General features: G+C 49.9%; 1 protein-coding gene across 18 annotated transcripts in view; it reads left to right on the forward strand.

Annotated features, from left to right (window-relative positions):
- The window catches only part of MTSS1 (MTSS I-BAR domain containing 1), a 154,766-nt gene that overhangs the window by 117,682 nt on the left and 11,270 nt on the right, over positions 1-25,814 (forward strand). For 7 of the 18 annotated variants that reach the window (XM_032873559.1, XM_032873568.1, XM_032873564.1 and 4 more), the window contains exons 4-9: positions 3,416-3,500; positions 5,467-5,558; positions 6,936-7,010; positions 21,225-21,382; positions 22,617-22,724; positions 24,011-24,108. In XM_032873559.1, the coding sequence (XP_032729450.1) occupies positions 3,416-3,500; positions 5,467-5,558; positions 6,936-7,010; positions 21,225-21,382; positions 22,617-22,724; positions 24,011-24,108 (616 nt within the window). Of the gene's footprint in view, positions 1-3,415; positions 3,501-5,466; positions 5,559-6,935; positions 7,011-11,062; positions 11,075-11,830; positions 11,900-21,224; positions 21,383-22,616; positions 22,725-24,010; positions 24,109-25,814 lie in introns of all 18 variants that reach the window. The other 11 variants (XM_032873555.1, XM_032873560.1, XM_032873563.1 and 8 more) reach the window with 2 other exon arrangements.

Below are 25,814 nucleotides of genomic sequence, written 5' to 3' on the forward strand. Positions count from 1 at the left end.
AAGGACAGACCCAGCCCCTGGGCCTGCCGCCAGGTATGGGCTTGCTGGCCCAGCGATCCGCTCTCAGAGTGGTAGATGGCGGCTCCTTCCTTCAGCACCAGTGCTGGGTGCGGGGAATCCAGAAACAAGTAAGATCATGTCCTCACTCACAAGCTGCTGAGTGTCTCAGCCATTTGATTCCATAAATATTCTCACTGTCAAATCGGATTCCTTCCAGATGTCTGCTCTGTCTTTGTAGCTAAAGCTGGTTTCCTCTGAAGCTTTTTCAAACTTGCTGATTTTTTTTTTTTTTTTGTAAGTTTGAGCAAGGGTCAGGAAGAGCGCAAAGATGTTAAGCATATCCACAGATAGAGCTATTTTTAGGGTGCCCCATGTTGCTGCGATCAGCAGTAATTCCAGCAGACAGGTCTCAGGGTCCGTGGAAGGGGTCACCCGCCTGTCTCCTGCCCTGTGTCAGTTGGACAGAGATGCTGCTGTTTGGAAGTTGTCTTTGTGGTTTTTATCTCCTCCCCTCTCAGGCTTTCCTGTGCTGCAGGGGCCGGGCGGTGAGCACAGACAGCCCGTTTAGGAAGTGCTCGTTACTGTCCCATGGGGCAGCTCTTCCTGGGAAGCCTCTGGCTTTCCTGGGGGTGACACGTGACCGGTGGCCATCTATGGAAAATGTCTGGGAAGGTAACAAATAATGGAGCAGAGAAATGGGGTGAGGGAACTGACCTTGAGTGATCTTTTCCAACCCAGGAAGTCTCTCTTGAGGAAACTAAGGTAGGGGTTATCTGTGGAGCAGCTGCCCACCATTGTGATCTCGGTGGTAGCTTAGCAAGGACAGGAACTCAGTCCTCTGGTACTAGCTCGACATTTCTAGGCTCCACCGCTGGAATTTGAGAGCCGGGCTTTAAAGGCCTAATGCCCCTCAGAGCGTGTCGGGAGGTAAATTTAGCAGTATTCATTTAGGCTCCTGGCTCTGCCCCTGCCCTGCCTTCTTCTGTCTGTAGTCAGAGTCATATGCTGGAAATGCATAGGCCCTGGAGGCTCAGCCCGGGTCGGAACCCCACTTCCTAGCAGCATGACTTTGGACAAATTTGGACAAAATTCATATGTCACATGTCCAAAAAGAATTTGGACAAATTCCATAAGGCACCTTTCCTATCTAGGAAATGGAGATAGTTGTCCCAGCAGAACCAGGAGTGTTTCTAGGATTGGGGGAGTTCGTGGGTGCACGGCACTTCTCCCTGGGCCTGGTGCAGCCTGAGCTCTATGCAGATGTCTCCCTTTGCCATGACCTTCACCGCCGCCAGCCTGCGGCGTAGATGACCGCCTGACACTCCGGTGCTGGTCTGTGGTCTCTGCTTTATCCACCAGGGCCCCTAGAATGGGAGTCCACTTCCAGTTTATACTGTTGTCAGCAGCATTTTGAGGACCATCCTCCTGGGGAAGGATTTGCTGTGGTCCTTGGTTGTTTTCTCTGGTTAATTTTCCAGACCTAGAATTGCCACGTTGAAGAGGGGACTCATTTTTAAAGGCTTTCCTGGGTGGACGCTGCCGGGTTCTCCTCCAGAAAAGGACTGGTTTACACTCCTTCCAGCAGTGCATGAGGGTGCCAGCTTCCTTGCAGGGCCAGGTTATTAACTTTTAATCAAATGAAGGCCCAGGAAAAATAGGAGATATTTCCCTGGGGATAAAGCGTTCCTGGCTTTTGCTCCTAAAGCAGCAGAGGCTTGGGAAAACCTCAAGAGCCCAGGAGGCCCACAGCGCGCGTGCAGACCGCGCCCTCTACTGGTTTGCCCTGGTGGAGCATTGTGAGCCGCCGCAGATGGGGATGCCCTGTGGTCTCTAACTCCCTCTAGTGGCTGCAGGTGCCAGGGGCTAAAGGACGACCATTTACCAAGACTCCCGGCTGAATTCTGCCCGGCTTCAGGGGACCGTTAGCTCTTGCTCAGTTTTCTTACAATGGTGCTTCATAGACTGGGATTTTTTGCTCCCCAGGGAACACTTCATACTGTGTAGAGACATGTCTAGATGTCACAGATGGGTGACATCTGTGTGGAGACATGTCTAGATGTCACAGCCGGCTACTGATTTGTGGAAGGTCAAGGCCAGGGATACTGATAATCATCCTACAATGCGCAGGACCCCCCCACCCCCACCCCCAACAAAGAATCATCCGGCCCACATGTCAGTCATATTCAGGCCAAGAAACTGTGTTTTAGAGGAACCGGGAGTGTTCTAGAAGGCTTCTCTTTTCAGACTAAAACAGGATATAGAAATATCAATATTGAATACATATTACTTTCAGCACTTTTTTTTTTATTTTTTGGTTCTGGAAACCTGTTAGTTGTGCAGAATAAAATGGAAAATAGGAGGAACTGAAAAATAGCACACTGGTGTTTCTAGAACAGCAGGCGGAGGGAGAGATGCGAACCATAATAATGTCACTAGCATGAATAAGGGACAACATTTTTCCCTGTTAACTTGGTTTGGTTGAACCTACCGTCAGTGCCAGCAAGCTTTCCCTTGAAGGCCTTGTCTGTGAAAAATAGTGCTTTGTTTGATGCCGCCCCGATTTCATGAGTCCCAGTATTTTCATAACATTTATAATGAGCTTTCTGGGGCTTGATGCTGGATTACCATCTGTGGTTGTAGTGTGCTCCCCCACGCCCAAGTGCTGATTCAGTCATTGTTTCTAGGAGGGGGAAGGAGGGGAATTTCACAAATAATCTTAAAGAGGATATACGGTGGAGGGAGCAGCGTGACAAGAATTTTGGGAAAATCAAACTGAATTAAAGCTTACTTTGACATTTGTTGTGTCTGAGGACCTCTTTCACCAGCCTTACCCAAACCTTTAGAAAATACTCCTCTATTTCATTTTGCTTTGGCCTCACTTGTCTCTGAATGACTTGGAGTCTAGACTACACATCTTAAAACAGCTAGAGTGGCCTTATTAGGTGTCCTAAATGACGCTAAGGGGATTATTTTGCCAGAAGTGGAGAGCAAAACAAAACTGAATGAAACAACAGCTTTTCCTTCAATATCAGATACTATTTTGATCATCTTCCTTGAGAAATTATTTTTCACATTGCAGGTCCCGATCTGTTAGTGGGTCGTAAAATCGATTTCTGGGTCACAGTCGGCATTTAGAGAAAATCAGAGCGGAAAGTACTACCTTTCCGCTTTGTATAGACTCAAGGTGCCTTTTATTCTGCTGATTATAGACAAACATGTCACCGTATGTATTTACACATGTGTGTGTGCGTGTGCACACACGCACACGTATACACACGCCTGGCGAGAGGCAGTGGCTTGGGTTTTGCCTTGTGGTGAAATCCGGCTTCTTTTCAGATGATTTTGTTCTCTTCCCAGGATTTCAGTGATTCCCGCTTGCCTCCCGTGCTCAGCTCTGCCTGCGTTTCTTTTGCAGGTGGCACCAGGGAGATTGGCTCCGCCCTGACCAGGATGTGCATGAGACACAGGAGCATAGAAGCCAAGCTCAGGCAGTTCTCCAGGTGAGGAGCGCATCTCAGTCCGGATTTCACCGGCTCCTGCTGGTTGCAGGGGAAGGGGCAGTGCCTCGCTCAAAGCAGCATGTGTTTCCCCGCAGCGTTGAAATGCCCGCAGCCGGTCGCGCTGCTCCCTCACTGGGCAAGTATTCGTGGGCCGCCTGCCACGTGCCAGGCTCTGGTCAGTGGGTGACCAGATGGCCGGGGCCTGCCCGCTGGAGCCCAGACCCCACTTTGTGCTCCTGTGGGTCTCTCCTGGCCCTCCGCTGGCATGAGAGCAGGGCGTCTGCTCTCTGCAGAAGATTCTGGAAGGGGAGCTGCGGGGCTGGGGAGCAGGCACGTGCTGCTCCTCCATTTCCTGTGGGCCTCCTGTCCACCCTCCATGCTGCCCGCCTCTTGTCTGTCTTACCAGCACCCAGAATGGGCAGAACTGGCAGTTCTGGTTGCCCATGGGGACTTGGAGTCACCAGTGTTTTGGTGAGGGGGGCCTTCTTCCAAGCAGATCAAACCATTCTGCTTGATGGATCGTGAGTTGTGTGAAGGGTTGCCAACATGAGAGGCCTCTGCCCCTCCTGGCTGGGCCACCCTGGGAGGTGGCAGAACGTGGTGGAAGTGGCTGGACTTGGAGACAGAGAGGCCTGGGTTTGAACCCCGGACGGGCCACACAGGCGTCGGCCTCTTGGTTGGAATCTCAGCTTCTGTAATATGGGGTGCTTGTGAACATTCACGGAATGCCCACACATTTCCAGCACAAGGTGCCCAGGTAGCAGGTGAGGACTCTGCTGCCTTCCCTCCCACTTGCTTCCGGGCCCTGCGGCGCCTCCGGTCCCGCTTGCCATCGGGTTTATTTGCAGGCCAGTCTTGCGGTTCCCCAGCCCGTCTGAGGGATGAGGAGACAGCGGCTCAACGGGCGGTATTTATGGAGCACCTGCTGTGTGCCACACTCTGTCTTAAGGCGTGTGGGCGGTGGCAGTGAGTAGGACCATGTCCTGTCCTCATGGGGCTTACACTCCAGATGCCACGATGCCTCTCACCATGTCAGGCGGTGGGAAGTGTCACGAGGTGAAATCCATGGGTAGGAGAGAGGCAGCCATTGTTCCACACCGGGTAATTAGGGGGTGAGCCTGTTTGGAAGGACGATTTGAACAGAGACCTGGAAGAAAGAAGAGAGTGCGCAGTGTTGATGGCTGGCGGGTGCGTGGGGTGGAGGACACCCTGACGAGGAAAGGAGGGAATTGTATCAAGAACTTGAAGATTTTTAGGAAGCCCATGATCAAAAAGTAGTCCCAAGAACACCTTCAGAGCAATTCTCACCAGAGCAATTCGAGTGATTTGTGGGAACTTCCTAATTTTCCTGCGACATCTCGGTGATGTAGGAACGTATCCATTTTCCTTCCTGGGGGGCCATGCCTCGCACGGTTCCTCTGGGTGGGGAGCCACCTGGGGACAGTGCACAAAATGACGGGATACCTGGGGATGTCTTTGCCGCTCTGATCCAGAAGCTGGTCCTTTAGCTTTTCCTCCCCCAGGCTGGCCACACGTGGTCTACACTCATGACTTCTCATCCCAAAGGCACATCAGAGTCATGTATGTTTCTTTAAAAAATATAAAGTAATACTGGGATCCCGCCCTCCAGGTTTCTGTCAGGCGGGAGGTCTGGGGTGCAGCTAGAGGGGTGACCCCCTGGCCTGCAACTATGCTTGTGAACACAAGAGTGAGAGTATGAGCCAGGGAAATGGGAAGAGGGCTCGCCCCTTCCAGGCATAGGGACGGCCTCCTGCCAGTCCCTGGAGAATGTTCTGAGAATAAAGTTGTTAGGAAATGGTGGGATTTGGACGTGAACTTGGGCTTAGGTACTGCCTTGTCTGGCACCCGGTTGTCACGATTTACGTAGTTTTGACAACCGAGTATGAATTTTCACCAAGAATGTATCTGTTTAATTTCTCCTTTTCTTTCTTTTTTTGGGAAAAAGTGCTTTGATTGATTGTCTGATAAACCCGCTTCAAGAGCAGATGGAAGAATGGAAGAAAGTGGCCAACCAGCTGGATAAAGACCACGCGAAAGGTACGGGGCGCAGGCTGTCCGCGGCCCAGCAGCATGTGCTCCCAGTGCTGTGGCCGGCTGCCGCCTTGGGCCTCTGCTGGCGTCCCCCATCAGGGCCCCCTCTGGTCCCACTTCTCCCATTTCAGCGCTGGAGGATAAGGGCCCCTGATACCTCCCTCAGCGGCTGATGGCCCGGGCTCTCAGAGGTGTTAGTTGTGATCGGTGAATGAGACCTGGATGGTGACAACAGGCTTCGATGCCAAAGTCTGACACGTAAGGCATTGGGGCACATTTCGAAAGCCAGCCTCTTAAGAGAGGAGCTAACCTGGGTGTCCTGCCTGGGACCGCCACCCTCTCTGAATGTGCTTCAACACAGGTGACTCTGCACCACGTGGGCCAGGCCCTGGGGGCAAAGGGGTCCCGACAGATGCCTCCCCAGTTGGTCTTCCTGGGCCCAGAGGCTGGGGTGCTGGCAGCGGGGAAGGGCAGGACATGTCCTGCGACCTGCACTGCGTGCTGGGGAGGGAAGGCATAGGGGAGACTGAAGATGGGAGGAAGCAAGAATGAAGGGCTGGTGCCAGCAGGTCCCCAGAGCCCTTGTGGCGAGGGCCCGGGAGTGGCGGCATGGGGTTCGGGGGAGCGAGGCGTCCAGGAAGGCTGCGAGGGAACTGGCCGAGGGGGCAGTTACTTGAATATGAGGGCAGCAAAGGAGGAGAGAAGGTCAGAGCTGTTGTCATTTCAGGTGTCCGTGTCTGGGTGAGGGTGGCGCCAATGGAAGCGGACGTCTAGGAGCCAGGTGTAGACTGGTAGAGGAGGAGGAAGTCATTGTTTGGGGGGACGTGTCGTCTGTATGTGGGCCGCCCCTCCTCGGGGTCTAGTGCCTGCCTTGGCGCCAGTGCGAGAGTAAGGCTAAGGCACCCGGGCCTTTCCCAGTTTGCCCCCACGCCATCCGATCTCTCATGCTGGGGTCTTGGGGGCTCCTGCTGAATTGCAGCATCTGGCCAGCGTCTTGCCACATGAATTATTTTTTGAGCAAAACACTGCGAAGTTGGGCCTTTGGGAAAGCAAATCCCATTTTCCAATTTCTTGTTTGGTGAGCCGAGAAATTGTGGATTTTTCACTTTTGGTAAAATATCCCCCCAAATGACGTCTTCCTTCACAGCTGATATGAGTGAATGCTATCAGGAAAAGACCAAGGCACATTCTGTGGTTTTTCATGTTAATAACCCCCGTGCTGTAAAATGTCAGCATGAGATTGTTATCATATGGTGGTTCTGAATAAAGCTCTGTATTGTGTATCATCGTTTTTGCTTTCTCTGATGAAAGTAATGGTTCCTCCTTAGAATGTTTCCCATTGAGCAAAGTGGTAAAATGACTCAATATTCTGCTTTTTCTTAGAATATAAAAAAGCTCGCCAAGAGATAAAAAAGAAATCCTCAGATACGCTGAAACTACAGAAGAAAGCAAAAAAAGGTAACTCTACACGATCTGCCATTAATAACGTTACTTTGGGGAAACAAGCACGTGCTTGGTTTTGACTTTGAAGCAGAAAGCACTCGATTCAGACCTCGTTGCATATGATGGCCCTGGGGAGCAGGAGCGCATAGAATCCATCTGAATTAAAGTTCTCAGGTGCAGAATATCTATTAATTTGAGGCCCTTACAAAGTTGTACTTGACTTATTCCCTCCCCCCACATTTGTCTCCAAAATTTGACAGTTTCTATGCCTATTGTGTGTTGTAATGAAACCTATAAATTTCTTGGAAGCCTTGGGATCATGCATAAAAGCCTTCATGCAAATATCCCACTAGAGTAATTATTACAGAAATTATGTCCTTTTCTCCTCCATCTTTCACAGCCTATAATCTCTGAAACCCTTTATTAAGCCTTGTGAGGATGTTAGAAACGGCTGCAGTGGGAGCCTGTGTGGTACAGAGAGTTTTCATGGTGTTCGTGAGTGTGGGGGGCCTCCCTAGGGAAAACCAGACTGGGGCAGCGTGGCCCTCTGCCCACCTCCCTGCCTGCTGTCACCCACACACAGGCCCCCTGTCAGATCTGTGACCCAGATCTGCTCTTCCAGCGCGGACTGGGAACGTGCAGAGAAAAATCTAGCTACATCCACTTTGTAGGCATTTGTGACATTTTCCTAAGACCTAAAAATCTAGGGTCTTGAACTTTAGAAGGTGACAGTCTTTCCAGACTATTCTTGATGCCGGCTTTTTAAATTTGTTGTGTCACAACTGATAAAATATTTTTGTTTTCCCCATGAGGCTCTTCTGTGTTTGGTGTATGCTTGGGACAATTTTTAGGGAAACGTCCCCAAAATCAAATTTCCTCCTTTCCTAAATGGTCAGTTCTTATTTGGAATGAGAGGAAAATACATTCAGAGAGCTGGAGTAGTTTGGTGGAAGGGGGGCAAGGACTAGACAAAGTTTTTTAAGCTTTGACATTTCTCAAAAATGTTTTCCCAGTTCTGGTGAAAACCGCAAAACCATTTCATGATAAGAGCAGGAGAATTTGCATCCATAACCCGGTTTTCTGTCAGCATTGGCCTCACTTGTTTGTTTTGGATGTGTTTTCTTGGTCTTGATGCTGTTTGAACATGTGCTTTATCTTCCTGGTGCACCTAGGAGCTAGCGTTGGACAAGTAACAGGGTTTGAGGCCTGGAACATTTCAGTGAGTTTAGAGGTAAATGCTTATAAATAAAACAGCCACCACCTCCATCAAATCTGGTGTCCCATGGAAGAGCTGGCTGGTCAGAAGTCAGAACTGACTTCCATGTTGTTGACAGGTTGGCAGCTTTGAGATGAAAGGGATCTGGAAGGAGGGCCCAGGGAAGACACAGGTTGGGAAAGGTTTGGAAGTTTGGTAAAAAGCATGAGGGAAGAAAAAGGAGCTGTTTTCCCTCAGCTTTTCCAGAGTTCTCTTTCCAGAGGCCTTAAGTTCTTGGCTGCGGGGATAATCCTTTTATCTGAATTCTGCACGGAGGCGGAGGCGGAAACAGTGCATGTCTGTCACTCAAGGTCCCTGGCATTGTCTGTCACTCAAGGTCCCTGGCATTGTCCAATTAGCACAGTTTGGACCTACAGGGCAAGCCTGATGGGTTCATTGCAGTCCAGCACAAAAGGAAGTTTCTGGTAGTTAGACTTGACCAAGCACTGGGTCAGACTGCTTAGAGAGTGTAATGAGTTCCCCATCAAGGCATCCGATGGAAAGCTTCAGGACACCTAGGGTGCTGGACTATGTAACATGAAGAGACGCTTCTGGTCCCAGGATTGGCAGTAGAATTGGCATTTGGTTGTGAAGCTTTGCAGGGCACTTGTGCCTGAAGGCAGAGAATGGAGGCTGTGACCAGGGGTTTCTGGAAGCATTCTCTCAGCCCTAGCCACATAGCTGGTGGTCTCAGGCACCACTTCCTCCTAGACAAGGTGGCCATGGTGGTGTAGTTATGTACACGCACCAAGTCAGATCAGTTGCTTATAATGTTCCATATGATTTTCTCTTTACTCCAGAGTATCACCAGAAAACAGTTTTCTTTCTTTCCATTACAAAAATACTTTTTTCTGAGATATATAAGCACATTTTTTTGACTGAGTGCACACATTTGTGTATTTTTGGGGTGAATGGAACCTTCTAGAAGGTACTGGTTATAATGTCCTGGTTATAATGGAGTGCTCTCCTAGAAGAGGGATAGCCTGAGCATGGAGCAAGAATGTGACAAGTTACGGACCAGCAGAAATCGGTTACTTGAGGCGTCCAGTGATTTGGGGTCTGGTTACCTGAAGTTTCCCTTCCCACCAGAACTGCTCTCGGGGCATCTGCCTCACCTTCCACAGGTGGTGGCTTCCTGGATTCTCAGCTTATCAAGCGTTGGTAGTTTCTTCTGAGATCTACACGATGTGTTATGGTACTTCAGGTCCTTTTTATATTTTTCAGATACTTGCTTCAGTTCCTTTTTTTTTGTCCTGATGGAATGGAGTCTGATAACCACATAATCACTTCACCTTTAATGTGTTTTCAGGAGATCACCAAGCAGCTTTCTGCCATGCCTTTTTAAAAAACTGTGATCTTTGATCTAAGAGCTCTTCTGACTCTCCTTTTCAAAATTTCAAATGCCTCTGTGCACTTAAGTATGGTGATAGCGCTGCCCTTGACGTAGGCAGACATACGCAGGTCGTCCTTTTTGTATGTGGCTAATATCATTTTCACTCTGCAGATCATCACCTTTTGTCACATGTTTTATTGGGCGCTTTTCCCCCTCTTTATTATAAGAGAGTGGTAATTTATAATCTAAAGGTATTTGAATATTACCATCCAAAAAAAAAATTCAAACGTTTTTTGGGGGATTTGATTAGGTTTTATCTCAAAACCATTTCAGAACGACTTGGCATCTGCTCCAGCTGTGAGCGGGTGTAGCTATTTTAGCAGGAGGCAGGCTTACCCAACGCCTGCCAGGAGTAAACATGAGGCAGATGCTGGGGGCTGCAGAGACAGTAGCCATCCTCGGAGACGTTCCAGTCTGATGCCCAGGACTAGGGACCCAGGGCAGAGCCAGCCTGATTGACAGGCAATAGAGAGAAGACTGAGGCCACGGGAAGGCAGGGTGTGGTGTGGAGCAGAACCAACAGTCCAAGCTCTAGAAGGCGTCCGATGAGTCCTAGGCAAGCCCTGCGGCTTGATGTCAGCTCGGGTCCTAGGGCTGGCCGAGACTTCATGGGGAATGAGTGTGGGTCGATTGTGGGAAACGTGTACTATTCTTGGCTTGTTTTGCTGTCTTACTGTACAGTCAGCAGCCTCACTTCTCCTCTAACTCCCAGATTGCTATTAATTTAGATGTAAAAATTAATCATGGTCAAGCATTTCTGTTTCCATCTGTAACTACTGGAAGCTTCTCAGGACTTTCTCTGAGGCTGCTGAAACTGGGGTGTTTTACTGTATTAACCCTGGAGCCCGACACTTCAGTCGTTCAATCTATCTTTTTTGACCAGATAGTAAAGTATATTTATGGTAAAGACTAGAAACCCAATAAAGAGACTCACGGAGGTGCAGATGAACACGTTATTTGCCCGTCTACTAGAATTTTAACTTTATTTTTTTTCATTTTCACCCCAGTTTAAATTTTGTTTCCTGGGTTTCCCTAATTACTTTTCAAGTTATAGTAAATTATACTTGAAAGATTTTCTTGGTGAAGCATCTTAATTGGCTTCAGAGAGGACTATAGGCTGCATCTCTCTTCTTAGAAACTGTGCTGTGATCTCTAGGGGGTGATGCTCGCTAACAAGGAAGGTTTCTGTTTAGAGGAGAAAGAAAAGTTTTAGCAAGTCAGGGAAGGGACTGTGGCTGCACAGCTCTTGGTGGAGGTGGGTTTCATTGCCCCCATAGAAAATCCAGTGGCAAGCCACGGACTGTTTAACCCATGAAAGGAAGGTAAGACTGCTGTTCGAATCCCAGTTTGACTTTATTATTTTCCTTTTTGTGTCAATTGTGAATCCTGCACTTTCTCACCGTGCGCCCCCCCTGCCAGTGGACGCTCTCGGTAAGTCTCCCGTCCCGACTCTCTGGTGGCTGGTCACGATGTGGTCCTTGCTGTGGGCTTTCCGTGGTTGTCCAGACCTACGCTAATTGCCCAAGTTTTCCTGCCAGCTCGGAACAATCAGTTGTACCTACTTAATTTTCCCTAACTTTAAAAAAATCGTGTGTGTATGTGTGTGTTTTAATCATTTTCTTTCTTCGGTGTTTGGCCCTTTCACGGGTTAGCCCAACATGCTGAGGGCCTTCGCATCATCATAACTCAGTATTAGACTCATGGAAAGAAGAAATACAGAGTGATTTGCATAGGAAATAAACCTATTTTTACATACATATATATCTGAGTAGATATGTATGTGTGTGTATATCACAAAACATGTAGAACTGCACTCAATAAACCCTAAAATAATCCCCAAATCAAATTTGGTTGTATTAAACTAGCAAAATTTCTTTAACTCTGTCTCCCCAGGACCATCTAGTTCTTTTCAAAGTGAATAATTCGTGGTCTTTAAAAAAAAAAATTGGAGTATTTCTTATTTCAGCGGAGTTTGTGAAATGTCTCATTTCAAAGGTATCAGATCTCCAAATTCAGTAATACCAGTGATTCTTCTTGACTGAATGTTGAACTTCATTCTCTGGGTGATTTGCTTTTGGAGTCTCGTGGCGATCCCTCTGTCTTGGAAAGGTCTGTCTGAGGTGTCCGTGTGATTTTTCTTGCCTTAAATGTGCCTGAGTGTCCTCTGAGAACATTTTTACCCAACAGCTCCACAGAGGTTTGAATTGGAATCTGTCCTCTCCAACAAACCCAAAAGGCCCAGATCTCCTATAACAGGTGGGGCGCTGACGTGGTCCACTGTCCTTTCACTCAGGGCCTGGCACTGCGTCTGCTTCCCCTCATGGTGACATTGGCCTAGTTGTTACCCAGCTTTATAAGTGATGATCTTCTCCAGCCCTCAGTGTTGTGATTGTGAAACACTTTGCACAATATTTAGTGAATTTTGGGGAGGAAGGTAAGACAGCCACTTTTTTTGCATATTATTATGATAAAATTTATATAACCTAAAATTTGCCATTTTAAAGTGTATGTTTCTGTGGCTTGTAGAACATTTACAACGTTGTGTGGCCATCGCCACTGTCGGATTCCAGAATATTTACACCACCCCGAAAAGACGCCCCCTGCCTTTTGATCAGCCACTCCCTGTTCCCTCTGCTCCCAGCCCTGGACTCCCACTCATCTGCTTTCTCTCCCTATGGGTTTGCCTCTTCCAGACATTTCATATAAAAAGAACTGCACAATAGGTGTCCACTCGATAACACAGAGTTTTATTGGAACCTTCGCTAAGAGCCATCTGTGCAGTAAACTGGGTATTTTACTCATGTTGAATGATGGGCAGTAGGGTTGGGGATGAGGAAAGAAACCACACAGCCCTTTGGCTCTGTAGCATAGGCTCTGCTCATCTCAGGAGAAGTCTCCACAGTTCCTTCCATTTCTTTCTCTTGCAGGGTCCGTAAGGCTCAGCCACAGTGACACGTAATCATAGCAGTGAACTTGGGTGTAAAGACATAAGCCCTCTTAACTTTTTTTTTTTTTTAATGAGTTTTAAATCATTTTGGAACCTGGACATCTATATTTTAATACAGTTTCGCACCAGTTAAAATGTCCTGGTTCAACGAGAGAAAAAAATATATAAACAAAACTCTCCTTTGGTGTAGTTACAAGTATCTACCTTGAACCCTGGGTTCCTGCATGAGCTTGGTTGGGAGCCTCCATGAGGGAAGGAATTTACAACTCAAAATGTATTCGGCTGGGGCTCTGCCCCCACCCCGAGGAACTGCGATTCTGGTGGAAGTAAACCAGTTAGTTTAATCTGGCGCTCTCTGTGCTGTGAGGACTATGAGCAAAAGCTCTGGTGGTGGGCGACGAAGGAACTCAGCTCGGCTTGGGGGTGGGGAGGCGAAAGTGAGGAAAAGGAAAGGGGTCCGCTGGCAGAAAATAGGGTGGGGGGTGTTCAAGGTAGAGGGGACAGTGTGTCCCAACATGTGGCTGTCACCATTTAGACAGGAGCACCGGAACCCTGGTCAAAGGTGACTGTGTCCTGAGGGGGGTGCCCTGAGGGCACATGTGCCTGCTACCCTGAGTCAGCTTTTCCGGAGGCCGCCAGTCTCGCCACAGGTGGACTGGACCCGCGTGAGATCCACAGGGATTCCCCCCATCCTTGTTCAGCTTCAGCTCCCTGGCTAGCCCAGCCTGCCTCCAGATGGTTCCATGGCTGGGCCACATTTCCGCTCAGACCCCAGACTGGACTAAACTTCCCCGCCACCATCTCCGCCTTCCTTAGCGCCCATGCAGTGCCAGGTCTCTTCCACCGGGAGCGTGGTCTGTGCGTCCCCACGCGGGTTCCTTCTGCACTTGCAAACCTGGCAGAAACCACTCTCAGAATGCTCCTGAGACCCGCAGCCAGGACTCTGTCCCTGCTGCTGAGCACGAGAGGCAGCCGGCCTCTCAGAAGCTGGCGGGGCTCGGCAAGGGACCCCCGCACACCTGTCCACCCCCCGCGTCCTGGGTGTGCCTCTGACCGTCGTCAGGAATCGCCATCTCCTTAGGACTGGGCTGCTGGTGTGAGGATGGAGCTGATAAGGGGCCCCCTGGTTGCTTCTGGCTGTCTGGGTTCCAAGACCCGGCCCTGGAAGTCGCTGACTCTTCTGACCGTTCTCTGCGGTCACCACCTCGCTGACATGTGTCTGCTGTCCACACAGCAACAACCCAGCCACTGTCCTTCCTAAATACTGCTGTACGTGGTGAGAGGCTGGGCCGTGGTCCCGCTGCTTCCCCCCCGCCCCCCGGCGCCCCCACCAGTGCAGACGGTGAAAGTGTGCTTTGGGCCCCGACCTGATGCTACTTTCTGCGGAAATGGAAGCTGGAACGGTTCCTTCCGAAGCCGGGGGACCGGTGATAGCCTTCGGAGGAGGTTTGGCCACGTGCAGCCTGGGGACGCGTCTGGGGATTTGGATCCAACTGTAACCAAGCGGGGAAGGCTGTTGAGTCGCAGCTTTGTTCCAGGCTTGGGGACCGCATTCTGGGAGCACACTCATTTAATTATGCAGGAGACAATCGACTGGGTACAAGTCTTACTTAGTGGGAAAACTTGTGCGACAGGGACAGGGAAAGAGTTTGTAATCATGAGTCAGCACTAGGGAGCCGTGGCCCAATGGATGTTCTGGCCCTTGGAAACACCAGAGAGAGCAGCTGGTGGGTGACACAGCCAGACCTGGGAGGCGAAGCCCAGGGCTAGCGGGCTGATGGCGAAAAGCATAGCCTGGGGACAGTCCGACGCCTTCCACCTTGATGGAAGCTGGATTGGTGAATGTAACTTTATCCGCCTTGTGTGGCACTCAGGAAGGCTGTCCCTGCCTGAAATCAGTGGAGACATTGGAATGTAATGCGGAGAAACTCCTACAAAGGGCTGTTGCTTGGAGAAGGAAGCAGGTGGTCCTCAGAGCCGGCGGGTGGGTGGGGGGAATTCATTCCCGTATTTCACAGCTGAGAAGTGTAGGTAAAAACAGGCCAAGCAGACTACCCTCCACTCCCTGGAGGCCCAGAGCTGTGAACCCCCTTCCTTTGCAGAGCAGATCTCTGGGAGAACCTCATCCCCCACACAGCTCACCAGGGGCCTCACCTGGGACCCTGGTTGCAGCTGGCTGGCCCCAGGAACTGAAATGCTGAACTGTCCCTTGCCCAGTGCGGCTGTGGCCATGGGCTGGAGCACCTGGCTTCCCTGTGGCTACTCAGGAGCCAAGGGAGAGCTATTTCCTCCCTTGGTGTGGAGGGGATGCAATAGGAGCCCAGAGGAAAGGCCAGGAATTGAAAGAACAGCTTGTTGGCAATACTGATTTCTTACCCAGTGTGCTTCGCACCTCCTGGTGGTTGGGGGTGGGTGGCAGGTCTGGCTTGCTGGAGTGCAAGCCGTCCTCTGTTCTCATGGGGCTAATTGTAGCCCATCTGGTGCAGTTTCTCTAATTCATAAACATTCTCCAGGAAGTGTGCTGATGAGCCCCATGCAGCCAGCCATCGAGGGAGAGAGCTGTGAGTGCCTCCTCTGCCGGCCCCTGTGGGCCGCTAAGGAAGCAAAAGTGGCCTCTGCCCCCAAGCTGTCCCCAGGGTGGCAAAGGCATTTATGTTTGAACCTCGTCTGACACCAACCACTGAACGTGGTTCTGACACTGCCTACCCAGGTTCGCACAGATCCCAGAGGCTAAGGCCTCAGTCCCACCAAACCGCCCCCACCTCAGTCACTAGCCACAAGTGGTGGTCCACAGGCTACCCACACTTTGGCCTGGTCAACCTCAAAGTCGGGGTTTCCTATGGACTCCCCTCAGGCTTGCTAAATCCTTAAAAAGACTCTCAGAACTCAGGAAAGCCCTGTGCTTGGGATTGCTGGTTTGTTCTCAGGGGTACAGACAAACACCCCGGTGAAGAGAGGCACAGGGTGGGGAGGTCGGGGTGTGTGCAGAGCAGCCATGCCTCCCCGGGCTTACCACCCCCCCCCCAACACTCATAGGCGTAGTCCCCAGCAGGAGTTCCTCTGGAAGGCGGCTGTCCTGGTTTTACCCTGGCCTCATTACGGTGGCGCTATCGGTTAGGCATTGGCCATTGGTGGTTGAAAGCCGACTCCCTCTCCCCTCCCCGGAGGTCAGGGGCGCAGGCCGAAAGGCTTGGGCTTGTGGCTGCTTCTCCTGGCCAGCATCTTCCATCCTGCGACTCCCTATCTAGTCCCCTTCCCCTCCTGACACCTCGTTAGCACGACAGAGACACTGCTGGCATTCTGGAAACTCCAAGGCTTTGGGGAAGTTCTGGGCTGGGAACCGGGGTAAAGACCACATGTATGTGTATTTGTGTTCTGTTCGAAGACAACACACTAACGTCTTAAGACAGCTATAACGTGGCCACATCAGTGTGGTTCGTTGTGAAGAAAATGCTTGTGCTTACGGAGCAGGCAGGGGCTGGATTTTCTGGGGGGGGGGGGGAGCTGGAAGTTTCCAGGAGGGGGCAGCAGCACTCAAGCAGACTCCTGGACGTTGAATTGAGGGTGTTCGTAGAGAAAGGGGCAGGCGGGAGGAGAGGCGTGATGTTCAGGGAGCAGAACGCGTGGCATCCGCACGGCTGGAAGCTGGAGGGGGGTTTCGCCGCTGCCTGATTCAGTTAGTACTGAGTGGTCCCTGCTGGGCGTCCCATCGGGGGCCAGATGCTAGATGTTCTCCCCGTGCGGAGGGAAGAGGGAAGAACGTGCTGTGTACGAGACCTTCTGTGGATGGGAGGGGGCTTGCGTCTGTTCTCAGGAGCAGGACTAGGCACAGATGAGCTGCTGATCCGTCACAGCCTTTTTACCACGTTAGAGACCTGACTTTCAGGATCGGGAAGCCCTTGTAGGCTCCTTGGCTGCTAGAAAATTCTTCTGTTCCCATGTGCATTTGGATTAGGTAGTGACCCCCCTGGATGCCCACGAACAGGTGGCTGTTGCTGTCCAGGCGGGAGATGACCGGGGCCAGGGCTCAGGGAACTGGCCACAGGGATGGAGAGAGGTAGGGGGGGTTCAGGAGCTTTTTAGGGGAAATGCGAGACAAAGGACTTGAAGGGGAGGCAATGTTCAGGCAAGCAGGTGACGGATGGGAGGGTGTGGCTTTGTGGAGGAGGAATCCTGTCAATGACACGAGGGCTCTGAGGCACTCAGGTGGCAGGGGACATTTCCTGACTGTCCCTTGAGCTGTTGTTGCTTTGATTAAACAACCGATTACTCAGGGACTGGTGAATCCTGATGATGAAACTCCTGTCTTTCCTTTTTTAAAAATTTCTTTAATTATTTATTTTTTAAAATTGTGTTATGTCAGTCACCATAAAATACATCATTAGTTTTGATGTAGCGTTGCAAGATTCATTGTTTGCTTATAACACCCAATGCATCCCCCCACTCCCTTCCTCTTTAAAACCCTGTTTGTTTCTTGGAGTCCACAGTCTCTCATGGTTCGACTCCCTCTCTGATTTCTCCCAACTCACTTTTCCTTTCCTTTTCCCATTGTCCTCCATGTTATTCCTTATGCTCCACAAGTAAGTGAAACCATATGATAATTGACTTTCCCTGCTTGACTTATTTCTTTTTTTTTTTTTTAAAGATTTTATTTATTTATTTGACAGAGAGAGAAATCACAAGTAGGCAGAGAGGCAGGCAGAGAGAGAGGAGGATGCAGGCTCAGGCTCCCCGCTGAGCAGAGAGCCCGATGCGGGCCTCGATCCCAGGACCCTGGGATCATGACCTGAGCTGAAGGCAGAGGCTTTAACACTGAGCCACCCAGGCGCCCTGCTTGACTTATTTCACTCAGCATAATCTCCTCTGGTCCTGTCCCATGTTGATACAAAAGTTGGGTATTCTTCTTTTCTGATAGAGGCATAATACTCCATAGTATATATGGACCACATCTTCCTTATCCATTCGTCTGTTGAAGGGCATCTTGGCTCCTTCCACAGTTTGGCTATCATGGACATTGCTGCTATGAACCTTGGGTACAGATGGCCCTTCTTTTCACTACATCTCTATCTTTGGGGTAAATATCCGGTAGTGCAATTTCAGGGTCATAGGGAATCTCTATTTTTAATTTCTTAAGGAATCCCCACACTGTTTTCTGAAGCTGCACCAACTTGCATTCCCATCAGTAGTGTAAGAGGGTTCCCCTTTCTCCACATCCTCTCCAACACTTGTTGTTTCCTGTATTGTCAATTTTGGCCATTCTGGTGGGTGTAAGGTAGTATCTCAATGTGGTTTCGATTTGAATTTCCCCGATGGCTAATGATGATCAACATTTTTTCATGTGTCTGCTAGCCATTTGCATGTCTTCATTCGGAAGACATGAACACACTCCTGCCTTTCATGAAAGGATGCTGGGATCTTATGCACCCAGGGAGGCTGACCATAGCAGAGGTGACCTGAGAGGATGGAGTCCAGTCTAGCGGGGCTGGAGCGGCTGGCTGTGTGGGGCACATTGGCTCGGGCTCCCCAAACATCGCCGCGGAAGCCCCGTGACGGGGCTTCTGTATCTTGACTCTACACAATTCGGCTATGGATTGTATCTTAAACCAGTGCATCCAACTAGGACATGGAATAATTTCTTCCACAGTTTTTTTTTTTTTTTAATAAATATATGTTGTATCGGTGAATTTAAGAAATACACATTGTGTTTTTAGGTTATGATATGTCCTGAATGGAAGTGTACTCACTGTGCCTATAATTACAGCCGTCTTTACAGATTATACTTATTTTAGAATACCACAATTTGGAATCCCTTTAATTATAATGCAAATTTAAGATAACTTTGCGGTAATTATAGAATAATTGAAATTTATATTTACCAGATTAGATGACACTTGGATCCTGTCACTTTGCTTTCCTGTGGAGGTATATGTTTAAAAGTCAACATTAATTAATTGCAGGTAGAAATGCGCCTTATACCCTGTGAAAGGAAGGCAAGATCCACGCTTCCCTAATTTCTTGTAATTATAGGCTGATACAAAGAGAAATTACTACTGCAATGGAAGTGCATGCCAGTGGGCTTGGTCAAGCGCTGTGGGTTTTAATCTATCTTCCCAACTCCCGTCCACCCTTGTCTGCCACATTTGAGAACGTGCTGATGCCCGGAGCCCTCCATGTTGAGTTAGAACATCATAGAAGAGATGGAGAGATTTAAACAGGCCTCAGACCAGCCCTGAACCATGGGGCCTCCCCCACACAGGGCCGGAGAGGGGCCCAGTGGCCTTGTAGGCTACAGCACAGCAGAGAATGTTGACAGTGTCCTGGAGCTTGACGACCAGAGACTTGGGCTGGGTTCACCTTCAGCATCTGTGGATTCGGCTGCACAAACCAGCAATTTAAGAGGGGAAGAGAAAGCCCCCAATTTTCATAGGGCTGATGACAACCCAGCCTTCCCTCCTAGAGCAGGTGCCTGTGGATAGTGGGTGTTCTTGGTGGGGAGAACCTGTCCCCTCCCTGGCCAGTCCCCCCAGTGAGAAGGGGTGCACGTACGCTCTCCCAGGTCTCCTGTCCATTGTAGACGCATGAAACCTGGGGTCCGGGGCCAGGTTCACACGTGAGGATGACACATCCTTGGGGAGGCATGATGGAGACCCTGGAGGAAGTGCTAGGATTATCCTGAGGGGTAGGCAGGGACTGATTGGAGGAATGGGTGGGCGGTCAGCTTGGATGTAGGCAGTCTCTCCCGCCTGGGGTTGTTGGATTAGATTCCCGCGTGGAATCCGTTCCTGCCTGTGGTTGTAGCCGTCGTGCATTTGTGTGGCCTTGCCTTGCGGGAGCTGCGTGGGCCGTGTTCACTGTGCTTTACCGACCAGCCCAGGCCTTTTCAGGGGTGACCTTTGACTATGTACGTACTATGTACAGTTTTCCCAGTGCTCGCACACCTGCAACTTCATCCCTTCCCAGGAAGTGACTTTCCCTTAATAAAATCCAGAGACCTTTTCTGTTGACGTGTTCTTGAAGCCTGACCGCCTCTTGCTCCAAATTAAGCTTCCTCATGTGCTTATGAGAGAAAACAGGGAACGTACTCCTCCCTTGAAGGCAATTTCCTCTGACCCTTTCCTTCTTCAAACCAAGTAACACGTTGCATTTATTGTTCTCTACATCATTTTAAAGAGGGGCAAACAGCGACTGCTCAGGTCCCGTGCCAGGAGGCGAGTGGGGTTCCTTCATGTGGCTGAGGCCGTGGGGCAGAGGAGGAGGAAGGGGGTCCGGCCACATGGGCTCTGTCCTGGCTCTCCAGCTTTCCCTGAATGATACTAGACAAGCCTCTCACCTTCTCAAGGCCTCCGCCTCTACTAAAATAGAAGCAGGTTGGAAAGCCCCGAAGGCCCCCTCCATCTCTGACATTTCATATTTCAAATGACCATTATTGAGCACCTGCTGTATACATACATGGCATTGTCACAGGTAAGGGCTGGGCAGGGAGAGTTCCAAGGCCCTGGCCTGAAGGGGTTTAGAAATTTTTCTCAGTTCAGGTGATAGGTGGCACCCCTATGTGGGGACATGAGCGTGGAAGCCTGTGAGCTGGGCTCTCGAGTGGTCACCCCCTTGTCCCCACCCACAAATCAGTCTCCAGTCACCTCTCCTTCTGACACAGTGCCTGTGTTTGTCTTCTAGCATAGGGAACTTTAACTCTGAAGCGTCAGATTGTAATTCTGACTCCCCCTTAGTCAGGGGCCACACAGTGTGTGTTACAACGATCCCACTCTGCAGTCACAGCAAGGGCAGGTGTAGACGATATGGGAACGAGTAGGCGTGGCTGTGTGCTAATAAAACTTTATTTATAGAGATAGTTTGCTGACGTCATAAAGTTCAAATTTAAAAGGTTAACACTGCCCCCTAAATAAATAAATAAATGCATAGTTAACACTCCATCCTAAACTCTACAACTGTTGCCTCATGGTAACTGGGTCTGTGGACGTGGCCAGAGATGACCTCACACGGGATGGACTCAGCACTGACTCTGCCTTTAGGTTCTCACCAGCAGAGACTTGACTATAGGCCTTTTGGTTCCTGGGCTTATTGTATAAGAGGAACATTCAGGACTCTCCACTGGGGAGTTACACTGATGGCCAAGGATTCCCAGCACCTTCCCACCCCCTGCCCCTGACATGGAAGAGCTGAGGCTCACCACCTTTGTCTTCAGGGACAGAAACTTCTGTCCAAACAGAGGCTCTTTGATTGCAGCTGACCCAACAAAGCCAGCCTGTGCCCATTTTGGGAAACAACCGCAGGCCCTCACCTTGTTCATCCCTTGGCCTCTCCAGAATGTTCTAAAAAGAAAGAAGACTGTCTGGCTGCCACATCGTGGGGTTTGGTTGGCAGAAGTCTCTGTGGAGTTGCACAAGGCAAGAAGGCCAGTCAGGAGGAGTCACATAGGAAATCTTTCTCATCGGGAGGATAAATATGGCCTCTGGGCATTGGAAACTACAATGGCCAGTACTCAAAAAACAGCAACCTTAAATCCTGAGGATCCCTAAATTATTGTTTTTTAAGTCCGGGAAAGAGGTGGTGTCCACTCCGACCAGGACTCAGGGGAGGAAGGGCATTTGTTCCAGGGCTTTGTTTTATTTCCAGGGCGAGGCGATATCCAGCCTCAGTTGGACAGTGCTCTCCAGGACGTCAACGACAAGTACCTCTTGCTGGAAGAGACAGAGAAGCAGGCGGTCCGGAAGGCTTTGATTGAGGAGCGTGGTCGGTTCTGCACCTTTATCTCCATGCTGCGGCCAGTGATCGTAAGTTCATGGAAAGCTCTAGAAGGCTTCAGCTGCCTTTGGAGGCAACTTTCCTTTATGGATCCACCTGTCCCTGAGTCACAGGGAATTTGCTGTGTGTCAGGAATCGTGACAGCGGAAGTCTTCCGTAGGCCAGTGATTCTCTGTGGGTCGCCATTGGCCATGGGGTCCACTCCGTGTTCACGGTTCTTAGCACTGGTTGAAACTTACTGTTTCTCCCCAAGTCAAGAAGGCCTGGCAGAGTGGTTCTTGAAGTGTGGTCCCCAGGCTGGCAGTGTCCCCTGGGAACCCCTTAGAAATGCAGCTTCTTGAGCCCAACCTGAACCCTCCTGAATCCAGACCTCTGGGGGTGGGGATCCAGTCATCTGGGCTTTAAACAAGGCCTCTGGGGAGTTTTAAGACTCCGTGGCCAAGTTCAACATCCGTGAGTGACCATGAGATCAATATGGGAAGAGTCTCAACGAATCAATGCAGACTTAATTTTTTAAGTAAATCATTTGCATAGATAATTGAGGACTTCTGCTGTCGTCATTCTTGAAGCTGATAAGAAGACACCAGCTCATTTCCCTCAGCCCTAGCAAAATGCCCAAATACGAGTCATACCTCTGAGCACTGACCTTTTCTGTGGCTGATTCTTGCCCAGGCCTACAGTCCCAGCTTGGCACTTTGGTGGAGCGAATGACTTCCTTCCTTAGTCTCCTGCTCCCGTCTCACTTGCCGTTTATTAAGTTGGTGTAAAACACCAGAGAGAAGGGGGATAGTTAACGCCACCGCACACATGTGGGCTGTCCCAAAGATCCGCCACCCGATCTGGACCAAAATCATTCCAGCTCGGGTCAACCATCGAAGCTGAGTGACTTCAGAGCAGGGCCTCAGCCCGTCGAGGGGGCTGTGCTGCAGGGTCCCATGGGAATATGCAGGCAGACCACCGGAGCAGGTGTCCTAGACCCCCACCCCCACCCCAGACACTACAAGGGAGGCCATGTGTTTGACTTGACTTCCTCACCACTGTCCAGCGGGCACAGGTCACTCCCTAATTATGGCCGATTCCTTCTTCCCTTTCTGTTTCCCGAGAGAGAGGGCTGGTAGTGCCTTCAGCACAAACATAGGAGTCTCGGGGCACCTTTTCTGGAAAGTTGAAAGGGTTCAACAGTGACCCTGAGAAAAATGATTGGACCAAGACAAGGAAGTGAATCGCTCATGATGACAACATGTTGTGAATTCTTTCCTTCAGGAAGAAGAAATCTCAATGCTAGGGGAGATCACTCACCTTCAGACCATATCAGAAGATCTGAAAAGCCTGACCATGGACCCTCATAAGCTGCCCTCCTCAAGCGAACAGGTAGGAGTCGTGCGCTGAGCACGCGTGGGAGCAAACCAAAGACACAAAGGCTCAGGGTGTTGAGGTCTTGAGGGTTCCTTGAGGCGTTAACCCATTTCAAATCCTGTCGGTGTTTCACATGGTGCTATATAGTCGTCATCACTGTGAGCCATTATAGAGCACCTGCTGTATGCCAGGTAGTGTTCTAAGCTCCATATGGAGACTTCCTCAGCTCATCTTCACTGTTAAGGCCATTTTATAGAGCAGGTGAGTGAGGCGCAGAGAGAGAAAGTCACTTGGCCAGGTTCATCTAGCTAATTAGTGGCAGAACTGGGATTTGAACTAAGCAGTCAAGAGCCCCGGTGGTCTTAACCATTGTGTTGATCCATCTTCTGGAAATAAGCCTACAAGAACATGACAGTGGTCTTGGTCATCCTTGTGAACCAGTCCCACTGAATTTCTCCCATTCTAATTAATTAATGCATGAGGCTCTGTCTTATGAAAAAGATGACATTTTTCCTTCTTATTCATTTAGTTCCTATGACAGTAACCTTGTATCAAGTGGGAATAGCTGATGAATCACGTGCTGGCTTTTGCCCTTCGTATAGAATTCTCATTGCCTGCCTGGAGAACCAACTCCAAAGACACACTCAAGAGTTTATATTTTCCGTTCAATGAAATTGCTTTTGTTAAAGCACAACAGGCATGCATTGACTCAATAAATAGACTTTTATCGAGCATCTACTGTAGGAGTGAGAGGCAGACATGGTGGACCTCACATTCAAGTAGCTCTTGTCAGGCAGGGAGTGGATGCAAGCAGTAACTGTGGAAGAATTGCCTTTTGCTCTTGATTCTGTTGGGTTTTAAAAAATCAAGTCCTGGTCAGCTAGGGCACGAGTGCTCACCGAATGTCAAGCAGCTAAAATGCAAGATCAACCAGTCCTGAACTGTGATCGAGCTTGTGGTGCTCAAGGACAGAAGTCCTGTAAATTCTAGCCGGAATATGAATGACTCTTGTAAATTGTCCATCTGTAACTGTAAATCAGTCTCTCTCTCTCTCTCGACTGACATTCATGGTCCCCTCCCCACCCTCCAATTTTGTTTTATATTTTTTGCTTGTGTCAGAAAAAGGACGAGGACATTGAGGCATTGGAAGTATGGTTCTTTAATTTAAAACAAGACCCGCACGACAGTTTTGACATTGCACCTCTGGATGATGGCAGAATTTTGACATTACGGGTAGGGATTTGATGGATAACATTTCCCTGCTCAGCGGCTTGCTTACCCATGTGGCTCTGTCCCCTTAGGTGATTCTGGACCTGAAAGGCTCTGATTACAGCTGGTCGTACCAGACGCCGCCCTCTTCCCCCAGCACAACCATGTCCCGCAAGTCCAGCGTCTGCAGGTAAGTCAAGCTGGGCTCTGCTCCTCCTGACACACGTGAGAAGCATCTGGAATAGTTCTGCTATCTGCAGCATTGTTTTCTAGCAGTTTCCTGTTGGACTGCTCTTGGCTTGCTGCCTGAAGTTGACTGTCCTTCCCTTGAAGGACGGAAGCTTCATTGTGCGTCACTATCCTTCTTGGGGTACTCGACCCATTGATCTATTTCTTTGACTTTCCAAAGCCAAATGAACTTGTTCTCGCAAATTAGTGTTGAGAGTAAAGAGGAGGTTGGATTGGCCAAATCTGTGTGCAGTTGTGTCTCTGTACATCCTTATGTGTGTGTGTCCTTCCGTATTTGAGTGAGTCTGGTAAACACTGAGCAGTGATTTCAGACGGAAATTGCCACGTCCTGACGTTCCGCAACCTGAAATTGTTGGTTGCTTTAGTGTCCTCTTTCGTGGGCTCTGTGTGTGTGTGTGTGTGTGTGTGTGTGTGTCTGACAGATCTACTGGGTTTTCATTTTGGTAACCAAAAAAACTGTCTCACTGGTATAAAACACAGCTGCACGAGTATCTTTTCTCTCTTATTATATTTGCTTCCGCTGAAAAGCCCCTTGCACTGATGGCACCAACCATGACCTTGGGGGTGTGCAGTCGCCATGAGCTTCACTGTCAGTCCCCAGATGCCCTCTTCTGACTGATTGGCAGGAGGTGGGGGCAGGGGGAAGCAAAAATTATGGTAATTATCCCCAGCAGCAGTGATGTCCCCTGGCACAGTCCCCTAGTTCTGCCAGAACACCCACACCGAGTAACTCCCGCGGAGGCAGTCACACAGCCCTTGACTCCCACATTAGCTGCCAGCGTTGGCGAACTCTGACGAGACTCTCTTGCCAGGAGCAGAAGCCACAGACTTTCTAATCCCGGGCTGGGTTGTTAGTTCTGTCCCTTCTAGTCCTTCTACAACTGCACCTCACTCTCTATTCCGGTTGCTGGGACCACGGAAAGCTCAGCTTTCCGGTTTTTGTAATCTGAGTAATTAGCACGCGGGGCATTATCTGTTAGAGCTGGAGATGGAAACGGAGGGAACACCCAGGGCCTGGGTGTCACTGATTGACACCCCGTTGATGGTTCATCTCGGAAGCAAAGAGTTTAGCATTGACTCCCTGAAGGTGTTGAAGGCTGCCTGCCTCTCGCCAGGTGTGCCGGTCACACCCGGCCCACAGATATGGTCACAGATTCCTGTGATCAGGGTAAAGCCATTCACTAAAGCACCAACTTTGTTCATAAGAGGTAAAGCACGCTGACACGTGCACAGAGTTGGTTTGCTGATGCTCTTATGATGGTCTTGAATCCAGTTCACATAAGATGGAATCACCTTGAGGAGGCTGTTGGCACCTGCCCTCCCAAGGTGATGGTTGTCTGGGTTGACCTTGGTTTCCTGGACCCAGACGGTCCATCCAAGGGAGACACTTGAATTTTCTAACTGGGCGGCGTAGCAGCCCCTGGTTGTGGCTGCAGGTCACGGGGTTCTGCGAGCAGCTGAGCAGAGAGGATCAGCCCTGTCTCGTTTCTCACCACCGATGTTAGGTTTCTAGCTTTGGTGGTAGATGACGTGGCAGAATTGGGCAGCCCTGGACTCTTTAGAATCATGGGCGTCCATGTAAGGACACCTCGTGACACCTTCGGAGAAGTGAGTCCCGGCAGACGCCTGGTTTATAATAACTAGTTT

Source organism: Lontra canadensis, unplaced genomic scaffold, assembly GCF_010015895.1.
Source record: "Lontra canadensis isolate GAN:19392208 unplaced genomic scaffold, GSC_riverotter_1.0 scaffold49, whole genome shotgun sequence".
Lineage (NCBI taxonomy): Eukaryota > Metazoa > Chordata > Mammalia > Carnivora > Mustelidae > Lontra > Lontra canadensis.